The sequence below is a fragment of the Vigna unguiculata genome, chromosome 11 (assembly GCF_037176805.1).
Source record: "Vigna unguiculata cultivar grain cowpea cultivar isolate G323 ecotype 2 chromosome 11, ASM3717680v1, whole genome shotgun sequence".
Lineage (NCBI taxonomy): Eukaryota > Viridiplantae > Streptophyta > Magnoliopsida > Fabales > Fabaceae > Vigna > Vigna unguiculata.
The window spans coordinates 34,972,115-34,983,682 of record NC_140802.1 but is presented as its reverse complement, the minus strand read 5'-3'; the positions used below and the strand labels follow the sequence as shown (position 1 = coordinate 34,983,682).

General features: G+C 31.7%; 1 protein-coding gene across 1 annotated transcript; it reads left to right on the top strand.

Annotated features, from left to right (window-relative positions):
• Positions 1–10,420: 10,420 nt before the first annotated feature.
• Positions 10,421–11,284, top strand: LOC146881843 (uncharacterized). Its single transcript, XM_085669369.1, has one exon. The coding sequence runs from the start codon at positions 10,421–10,423 to the stop codon at positions 11,282–11,284; it is 864 nt and encodes a 287-aa protein (XP_085525495.1).
• The last annotated feature ends 284 nt before the right edge of the window (positions 11,285–11,568 follow it).

Sequence of the window (11,568 nt, the reverse complement as noted above, 5' to 3'; positions counted from 1 at the left end):
ACGATATCCCGGTCTTACCGGTTACTACTTGCGCGACCTAGTACACTTGCCAGAGTCTTAACAAGTTTTTGGCGCCGTTGCCGGGGACCTGTGTCTAATACTATACTATTGTGTAATTTTTGACTAATTTATACTTAATTCTTTTGTTCATATTTACTATTTTTTTTAGCTTTATACACACGTTATTTGGGCTAACTTGTAGTTCGAGCTTGTTTTTGTTGTTGTTCTATAGTGTATGTAGGGTAGGATCCGTACAAGGAAGACTGTGTCTTCAGAACTACTCCTTGCAGATCTTGAGATAGAGAAAACTGCCCGCAGAAACAATAGTGCCATAAGAAGACGAGCTCAAGCACAACAAGTTGCCCCTTACTCTTCTGCTTCAGACACTCTTTAATCCACTTCTCAGAATCTTGACTCATCTTTAGAGGAAGAAATGGATGAAAATCCTCATGGTGACGGTAGAGGTCGTGGCACTTTGGAAGATTATTTAGCGCTCACAAGCCCTATCAAATTTAATAGTATTGCTTGGTCGACCATCAATGCCACGAATATGGAGATGAAGCTAGCTCTCATTCACTTGGTCCAGAGTAATCAATTCAATGGATTAACTCATGAAAATCCATACATTGATCTATCAACTTTCTTGGAGATATGCAACACGGTGAAGATCCATCAAGTACCAGATGAGGCCATCTGCCTAAGTTTATTCTCTTTCTCATTGGCGGGAAATGCTAAAGCTTGGCTAAACTCCTTCCCACAGAATAGCTTAAATGATTGGGATGATGTAGTGGCCAAATTCTTGAACAAATACTTCCCCTAGTCCAAAGTTAACAAGGGAAAGCAAGAGATATCTGCATTCCAACAAGATGTTGATTAGTCTTTAGGTCAGGCATGGGATAGATTCAAAAGGCTGCTAAGGAAAACTCTCATTCATGGGTTTGATCAACCTACACAACTCACTCTTTTCTTGGCAGGCCTTAAATCCCAGTCAAAGCTGATGTTGGATGTCTCGGCCGGAGGAAGTATCAAGTGGAAGACGCTAGAGGAAGCTTATGAGTTTATAGAGAATATGACAGCCAATGATAATGAAGCTTACACCGAGAGAGTCCATTCTCAGAATAACAATCCCATCAGTAGCCAAAATTAAATAAATTCAACTCACACCTGTGTTGTGGCAATTGACTTTCTCACTAGTTTGTTCGTTCGGTACCAAATAGGGATGGCAAGAGGGTGGGACAGGTACAGGTATCATGATCACATCCTCATCCCCATAATAAAAATTCATCCTCATTTCCATTCTCAAACTCAGTGGGTATACAACTTTTGACCTATCTCCATCCCTACCGGGTAACAGGTATATTCTTATACAATAAGAGGTATATTGTTCCAAATATCAATTAAATAATTTTTGTAAAAAAATTTAAAAATCGCACCAAAATAATCATGATACTATTAAAATATTCAATATTAAAATAACACACTCTTTTATCTTTTCATGATATCAAATATTAAGAAAAATATTATAGTAGTATAAATCTCAAATTGAAGTATCAAATAACAACTACAAAAAATTCAAATAATTATATAAAGCTAAACAATTACACATTACTAAAATTTTATAATAACCAAAATATTTATTAATTTTACAAATGGTCAGTGATTTCATTTGCATTCAATGCACCTAGACATAGCAAAAAAATGAAAAATTAGATAAGATACAATAATTGAAATTGAAAATTTTAATTACTAAAATAGAATGCACCTAATCAGATTTATTTTCACTCATGAGAACATATTTTTCTTTTAATTTTTTAACACCTATAAACACCAAATGTAGAATATTAAATGAGAATTCATAAAATAATACTAACAATAATTATTAATAAATTTGAGTAACTTACCTGGATGGTTAATATCTGACCACCAATACTAAAAATAGATTTAGAAGCTACAATTGTTATTGGAATAGCTAAAATATCTCTTGCAATTGGTTGAAGGGTTTGAAACTTTAACCCATTTGTTTTCAACCCTGATAGAATATCAAATTCTTGTGTAACTCGAAAATTATCTTCTTCCAAAGTAATAATCCAACTTTGTTTTCATAACTACAACTCTAGATTTTTACTTTTTTTCTATAAACTATGTAAATTAATTTTTGCATAATTATCAACAACCTTTCCCAACTCCATCGATGTAGCTTTATAAAAAGAAATTTCATTCTTTTTTTATTGATATTGCAAAACCAAATCATAGCATATTTGACGAATCCTACTAAGTTTTAGATCAAAATCAATACCATACAATTTATAAAAATAATATTCTAACATGTCCATCTTGTATCTTGGATCTAAAACTGAAACAATTTCCAATATATCATGAATAACACTCTAGTAAACTAACATAGGTAACACAAAAAAACAATCAAACAAAGTAAAAAGGTTAATTTCTTTTTTTAACAAAATATAAAAGGAAAACCAAAAATCAAGTTTAAAAATATTTCAAATATTTTTTATACTATTAAAAAATTATATTATACCACTTAAAAGAAATAACACAAATAACAAAATTAAATTAATAATAATTCAAATTTAAACATAGATTCTTCATCTTTTAATTTTGAATTAAATTAAGGGTTTATGCAATTGAACACTTAAAATTGAAAGTCAAAAATTTTCATGAAACAAAAAATAAATAATAAATAAAAATATCATAAAGGAGCAAAGATAATTAAATGTGTTACACAAATTTGATTTAATGAAATTGAGAATATCCATTTGAACATAATACAACGAAAAAAAAAATTATAATTAAGGTTGTGATAAAAGGAAAAGTACCTTAAAGATTTGCTTAAACCTTAAAGAATAAGCCAGACAATTAAGAGAGACCAAGAAAAAGTGTATAAACAAAGTAACAAAAAGAAGAGCTAAAAATTAAGAGTCAAACATTCTCATGAATATATATATATATATATATATATATATATATATATATATATATATATTATAAGAAGTAAAGATAATCAAATGTGTGACCTAAAAATTCTTTGATAAAATGAAATTGAGGAACACCTATTTGAACATAACCACGTATGAAAGAAAAAAATTGTGTAATAAGAACAAAAAAAATTACCTTAAAAATTAAATCTTGAAAAAATAAGTCAGACAAAGGAAAGAGTAAGAAAAAGTGTATAACCAAAAATTGAGAGAGTAAGAAATATGTTATGTTTATATATATTATATTACCTAATAAATTATAGATACTTTAGTAATTTAAATGGGGATGAATATTTGGGCGGGGATATGTATATCCCCTTCCCCTTCCCCATCCCCATTTCCAGCTGAAAATTTCAGGTATTACCCATATCCAATTACTACGAGAATTTTCCGTCAAAATAGAAACGGATTTGGATGATACCCATAGACACGGGTATATTTTCCATCTCTAGTACCAAATGAACCTGCAACAAATATTAGCATATAGGTAAGTATTAGGAAATACCAATAGTTAGCTAAGTAGTGAGGATTGAAGTTGGTCCCAAAGAAACCATAAAACAAAGATCAATAATGAAGTAAATTTCTTCTTATCAAAGAATTGAACTAAATAAAACTATCTTAAGTGAAAGAAAGCATTTAGAACATCGACGGAAGCTTAAAAGACATGAAGAATGCATAAATTAAAGAACAACATATTATTTAACACTATCAACAACAAAATCCAAAACCTAAAAAAGTGGGGATAAATGTAACCAGGCAATGACTTTGGTGTAGAATTAATTAGTAACTATCAATTGTTTATCACATCAGAAGCAAGTGAGAAAACTATCTTTGACCAATAAAAGCTACACATATATCATGAAGATGGGATAATATGTTACCTGGTGGGAGAAGAAGGCATAATTACTTAATTAAGAAATTAATTAAGAGCATGAACATAATGTGTGCATATATACCTTTACCCCCAATACGTTATGGCTCCCCTCGTCCTTGGTCTGCGAAAAACGGATCGGGTCGAGTTGGTCTGCTATTCGAAACGGGTCGGAACTCACCCCACCACTTTTTCTTTTTAATTTTTATTTATTATACCTTTTAAAAAAAATTTAACTTATTTTTTAAATTTTCTTTTAACTTTTTTAAAATTTTTGTTTATATATATAAATTTGTTTACATAATAAGAAAATTTATTTATTTTAATTATTTTTAATTTTTAAATGTAAAAACAAAAAACAGGTTGCTGGGCTAGGCGGATCAAGCTACAACAAATTAGCAGATTGGAAATTCTAACCTATCCTGCTCTTTTCTTGGTGGGTTGGCAGGCTGACCCAACACGCTGGTCTGCTTTTACATGCCTAGTTTATGGGGGATAAATAGGAGGATAGGTGGAGGAATTTTAGGGAGACCTCACTTTTGACTCCATTAGAGGTGTTGGCCATTAAGCTCCTATATTTGCATCTCAACTATCACTTTTTCTCTTCTTTCGTTTCCTTTATTCTTAACAACTTCCGTTAAATATTAATAGTATTAGTTAACTACATTTGTAATTCTTATATAGGTCCGTAAATCTCTAGGCCATCTCCTACATTCTAGATTTTAAATCCAAGACTAGTGAAACTAGCTAAAACTCGACTTACCACTTATGCGTAAAGTGGAAATCCTCAAAGAAGCATTACTAGTGATGGGTAAACTTGGGTTTTGTATATTCATTAGGCTTAAGCCCCAAAATCACTTGCATGATAGTATCAAGTTTTAAAAGAGTTATCAGACTGTGTGATCTATTGGCAAATGCATAGTCATTTGTAATATAGTTGAATGGAGGTTATCGTATCTACATATATTTAACAAGTATATTAGTACATTTGGGGATTTTGTATTTTGATAGAAAGTACATGTTCATATATAGATTGAGTGGAGTGAATGCTAGATTCAGTTTATATGTACGACTTAAATGCAATTGTGATAAATTCATTGAATACAACAATGTACTACTATTTACCCTGTTTGTTTAATTATGCAAATCATTTAATGTTTTGGTAATGCTCTTAAGTGTAACGTTAGGTACATTTCTTGTACCTAGATCCTGAGATTATCAAACTGAAGTATGATCACTTAGTGACGGCTTGAATGAATCACTTGCATTAAGATCAGGACTCTATAACCAACTAGAGCATTAGATTTATTCCTATCATCTAAAAGTAGGAGAAAAATTGATTGGACCATAACTTGAACCAGTTCTCACCCAATCCAAGTCAGTGAAATATGATGAGTTATCAAGTCATCAACAACAAATCATAAATCAACTCACAAACATGTAAATGAAAGCACATATAGACATAGTATGTAACAGTGATGGATAGAAAAGAAAAGTTAAAGCGTTACTGGTCTATTGATATCACCATAGAGAAATTTGCTACTCATGGAGTAAAGTGTTACAATACAAATCTAACAGCATATAGACATAGTATTTACATTTAGAACATAGTTTCTTTAGCGTCACAAACCTATTCCTACTCTAATACTATGTATTTAATCCTCTACTCCATGCCTGAAATGAGGATATGAAGTATGTATTTATAAATTGTCCAAGGCAGTGCTCAATTTCATCTTTGGCACTTGAGCCATAAAGGTTGTATTTCAAATCTTTCTGAGCTACCTTTCTTAGACCTTAAGCCACACTTTTTTGGGCTCGAGTCATGAAAGTTACATTCCAGATCTTGCCAAAGGTAGGTGCTTGAGGTTTCCTCCTCATGAAGGTTTCTTTAACCGCCTTTGTGATGCTCAACACAATTATTATCACTCAATTGCATCAATCACAATTTGCCCAGGACTACATGATTCTAATCCAATTTCTATTTTTTGTTTCCACTTTAATTCTGTTTTGATTCTTAAAACGGCAAAACAAAGGAAGTTCAATTGAATTTAGATAAGTGCTAATAAGACAAGTGCTAAAATTATCTTAAAATTCACTTTATTTGGACACTTATCAACTATTAACCAGCAAACATCATAAATATTCACAAAAGGTCACTTTTTACATCATAAATATTCACAACACAAACACAAGTAAACATCATAAATATTCACCACAACTACATTAACACAAAAAACAGTGTTCCATTATCAAATTCGTTTTTAACACTCCTTTTTCAATTTATTGGCAATAATACTTCAATACAATAACAACAGTGAAAGAATAATTCCAATCAGAAAATGAATGAGAACGTACAAGAAATTACATAAAACAAAACAAACCTTATAACAACAACCCTGTATGGAACAGAGGGATATTTTTTTATTGAAACTATATGGATATTTTTACTATTTCACAATAAAATTACAAGTATTTTTCATGGATAAGTTTTCGGAGAAAAGTTTGCAAGTAATAAATGGTTTTCTATTAGCCTGACCTATTAGGTCAAAACTATTTTAATAGGTGAAAAAACAAGAGTTGGTGAATGCATATTCTAAATAAGTTATTGTTAGACATCTCTATCATTTTTTACATCTCAATTACGTTAACACCCCAAGTCAATCAATCATTTATCATCACATGCAAAATTAATAAAATAAAAAATAAAAAATAAATAAATACAAAGTATGAGAGACCACACCAAACCTATGATAAAAAATTACACTTCGTGAAATATAGAAAAGCTATAGCTATTATGATAAAAATCTAAAGAAATAGATGAAGATAAAACATTAAAGATTTTATATTGTTCTCTAAGAATAAAAACCAAATTACCTAACTTGTCAGTACAATTTCATGATAAACATAAGAAACTTTGAACTGCATATACATACAAGAATGCACGCATCAACATTATCTCTAAGACTCCAAAGAACCACTCTTGATTTAGGAAACCATGACAAACTGAAGTAGAATTAGTCTTTAACCAAAACCTCTAAAAGTTCTCATTCCAAGCATGATCCAAAACATAAACAACACCATAAACTCAACATAGATAGAAATCAACACCCCTAAAAAAGCCGAAAAACCATAGTCACCCTAATTTCTTCAATTTGACTATTTTTTTTAAACTTAATCACTTTTTAAATTATAAAAATACTTACAAAATAAATAAAAACAATTTACAATAAAATTATAAAAATTAGTTATATTTAATTTTATAATTATAACAATACACAACAACAATATTAATAATAATAATTTTATTACCTTTTATCATCGTAAAAGAAAATGAAACACATGCGTATACCACCAGTAAACTTTAAAAGAAGATTTGGTCATATTTACTATTAAATGTGTATATGTTTTTATTAATCTTCTCGGATCGACAATTTTTCCTTTTGTGTCATAGGATTCTTTGTATTAATTGCATTTTGGTTCACATCTCGGTGATGCAAAACCATTTTTCTTCTCAGTCCCCTGTGAACTTTGACAAATATAATATGTAGAGAATATTCTAAAGATGGTAAAAGTACAAGATTAGTTTATCTCATGAAAGTTAATTAAATGGGAGAGAGTAGCGGTTTGTGAGATTCTTATGTGTGTCCAACGTGATGGAGCTTGGGAAACAACTAAACAACATGTAAGCTTTCATCTTCAACCTCACCTGAAAAGTTTGAGAATTCAGCTCATGTTGATGTGTGTATTTATCCAATAGTTTAATGTTTCACATGTTGATGGAAAATTGTCACTCTATTAATTATATTGTTATAATCAACCAGAGAAAATTGAAGTCTGCATCCCATTTATCCATGCATTTGATTTGAGGGTATATAACATATTTTACATTAAATTTAGATCTTAAAGTGGGAATTCATCTTTTTGTTAAAGGAAATGCTCTAGTATTGTCTACTATGTTCTCGGATATTCATGCCTAAATAACTCCTGTCAAAAGTATAAGAAAGAAACACCAAACATATATTTTCTAGCAAACATTACAAATATATCTTTCATCCTTATCCAGAAATAATTTTCCTTCGCATGTAAAATTGGTGTATCATAAATACCCAACAAAGCACAACCTTGAGACTGATGTAAAATAGGAAACACAAATAAGTTATCATCATGACAGAATAAGTTATTTGCAATTACCTTTTGCTAAAGAACTTTTATGTCCTAGAAAGCCTCTCCACCAAAGTATACCAAACACCAGAACTAGAAAAACTACTAAAGATATTCTACTTCCATTTTCTGAGGGAGGGATGAAGTCTGCTTGATTATAATAGAAAACATTGTTATTCAAGAGCTTATATTGCATGGTAACATTCATTTGCTATATGAATATTAAGTACTGAATGAGAAGTACAACTCACTGGGATTTACAGAAATAGCTGATATAAGAGGATTGTATACTGATTTAAATGGAATACCAATTGTGCCTTTTCCATCCCAATATAGGCGAACTTCCAATGCGTTGCTACTAATCACCATGGTAAATGATTTTGTGACTACTTTATTAACTCCTCATGCTTCTTCTACAATATTGAAATTCTTGAGCACCACGTTTCCCTGCAAGAAATTTTAACCAGCCTTAATAATGCCTCATAATGGCTACATTTTTAACCATGCAATATTCAAATATCTTTTAATCAATTGAAGAAATCAAATTCATAAGGTACCAAGGTGGGGAAATTTCTCCAGTTGATATGTGAGATTCTGGGTATTCTAAGGCTTCACATGGATTATAAAAGAACACATCTATCTCTAATCAAATTTCTTTTCAAAAATTGAAGATATAGAATTTGAATATGGCATATATACAATTTTATGAAGTACTCATGACAGACAAGATAAAACTACAAAAGTTTGAGATAAATAACCTGAATGTAGACATCAAATATGCACCTTCCTAGGCTGTTATATGTTTGATCTTCAGTAAACATGACCTCTGCAAAGTGTAGATTCACCATGTAGTTTCCATTTCCCAGGCAAAACCCATAATAAGTTAAATACTAGCTATGAGATTTTATTTTTCAAAATTAAAATAATATCTAGGTCACAAGAGGCACATCAGTCTAAAACAAAGGCCTGGAATCTTCTCCATTTCATGAAAAATAGCATAGAAATTAAATTTGTTGGAAATGTTTATATCAGATTCCACTCCATGCAAGAGAACAAAAAAAGCGAAAACTGACTACTCAATTGCAGAAAGTCTCAATCGTCAACCTAACAATGTGATTGCTGAAAGAATTCCTCTATTATCAATAACCTCAGTGAGAATGGGCATAGAATAAGTAAATTACTTGGCCAAAGACTGCGACAAATTACGAAGGGAATCTGCAAACCCAGCCACACCACCGGGAGAATAATCACAAGTCTTGAGTCTTTCAAAAAAGCTGCGTGTTTTAATGACAGATGTCCGTAGTGAACTATACTCTGAGGCCCTCCTGTCAACAGAACTTTTTTGAGTTTGAGCTTCCTCTCTTGCTTAATGCAAACAATTTTCCAAGTGAGCACAATTCATCTGTAATGAAAGTGAAAAAGTTCATTAGAATATGAAAGGCAAGCGCAATATTGAACCAATAATGTGTATAACGTTCAAAATTAAAACAATATGTGGATATAATAACAAAGAATTATTTACAAATGCACCCTTGCACTAGGTCACACAAGAGTATATAGATTCGCCAACCTTGCACCGTGTTGCAACAAATGTTCCAGATTGTGAGAGCTTGGATAAAGTTTTAGTAAAGCATGTCTCTAGACTAGAGAAGGAGAAGACGAGGAGCAATATGGAGGAAGAACGGGCCAAGTTAAGAGAAGCCACAGAAACATCCATTTAGAAACCAATGAAAGCGGTCTGGATCAGGTGTTGGTTAAGCATAAATCCAGACTGGAGCAAGAAAAGATGGTTGCTGCACAGCAGCCAGATGGTTGTTGCACAGCACAATCCCAATCCCAATGATAACCTCAAAGTTTGCAACACGATACCTGCATAAAACATTAAGGAATAAGGCCATTTTTCCATGAAAGAGAATATTAAAGTATAATGCAAATTCTAGAAGAATCTAAAAAAATATAAGATAGAGTTATTGAAATGTAAAGAAACTTCTACAGTATTGGAGAAAAGCCTAGGATAGAAAGAAAAATCAAGAACATTCAACTATGTAGAAAAATCTAGAAGTATTTGCATTAGTTCTAGCTAGGAGTTTCTAGAATAATCTATGGGTCTATAAATACCCATGTATCCTACCATTTTGTAACATGAAGAACAACTAACACAACATCCAATACAACTACTCTCAACTACAAATACACTTCTCCAACTACTACTTTCACACTCTACTACCTACACATTTTCTCTATCCCTTCAACTATCCATTTCACAACCTTGAATTACTATCAGTGGTACCAGAGCTACGTTCGGTCATCTACTGGGCGTAGATAAACTTTTCAACTACTTCAAAAAAAAATTAGAACTCCATTCTATACTACTTCCAAAATATTTTCTCAACCTATGGCCACTACCAATCAAACATCATCAATTCCAGTACCTATTTTCACAGGAGAAAATTATGATTTTTGGAGTGTCAAAATGAAGACATTCTTTCGCTCCCAAGACTTATGGGACATTATAGAAGAGGGATTCACTATTCCAGAAGACACTTCCACTCTTACTGCAGCTCAGAAGAAGGAGTTGAAGGAAAACAAACAGAAGGATTCAAGGGCTTTATTTTCTCTTCAACAAGCAGTTGATGACACAATCTTTCTGAGAATAATAGGTGCCACAAACGCAAAACAAGCTTGGAACACAATACAAGAAGAGTTTCAAGGAAGTGATGAGGTACGCAATGTTAAACTTCATTCCCTAAGACGAGAGTTTGAATTAATAAGAATGAAAGAATCTGAGACCATTAAAGACTACTATTCTAGAATAAAGGAAATAGTTAGTCAGATGAGAGCCTATGGGGAAACTATTCTTGACAAAAAAATCGTTGAGAAAATTTTAATTTCTATTCCCCAAAAATATGATGCAATCGCAACTGCGATTGAACAAACAAAAGATCTGGCCACATTGTCAGTAACACAACTAATAGGCTCTCTTGAAGCTTATGAACAAAGATTGAAAAGGCATGAAGAAGACTCGGTCGAAAATGCCTTTCAATCAAAACTAAAATTACGGTCTCAGAATAAAGAATATGAAGGAAATAAAAGTAGAGGAGAAATTTCTAGAAATAAAGAAAATTCTAGAAGCTTCCCTATGACTCATCAAGGAAAATATCCCCCATGTGGCATATGTAAAAGACAAGTCACATGGAAAAAGATTGTTGGCATCATGGAAAACCTCAATGTCAATACTGCAAGAAATTTGGCCACGTAGAGAAGTATTGTCGTAATAAAAATAAGCATCAAGCAAACTTTGCTGAAGAACATAATCAGGAACAACGCTTATTTTATGCCAATCAAGAATCTCCTAACGGAGGAGAAAGTTGGTACTTGGATAGTGGATGCAGCAATCACATGGCCAAAGATCAAAGCATCTTCAAAGACATTGATAAATTTGTCAATGTCAAAGTTCGACTAGGAAACGGTACCATAGTGGAGTCTCAAGGCAAAGGAACTGTCATGGTGGAGACAAAGAAAGGTACGAAATTCATCAAGGAT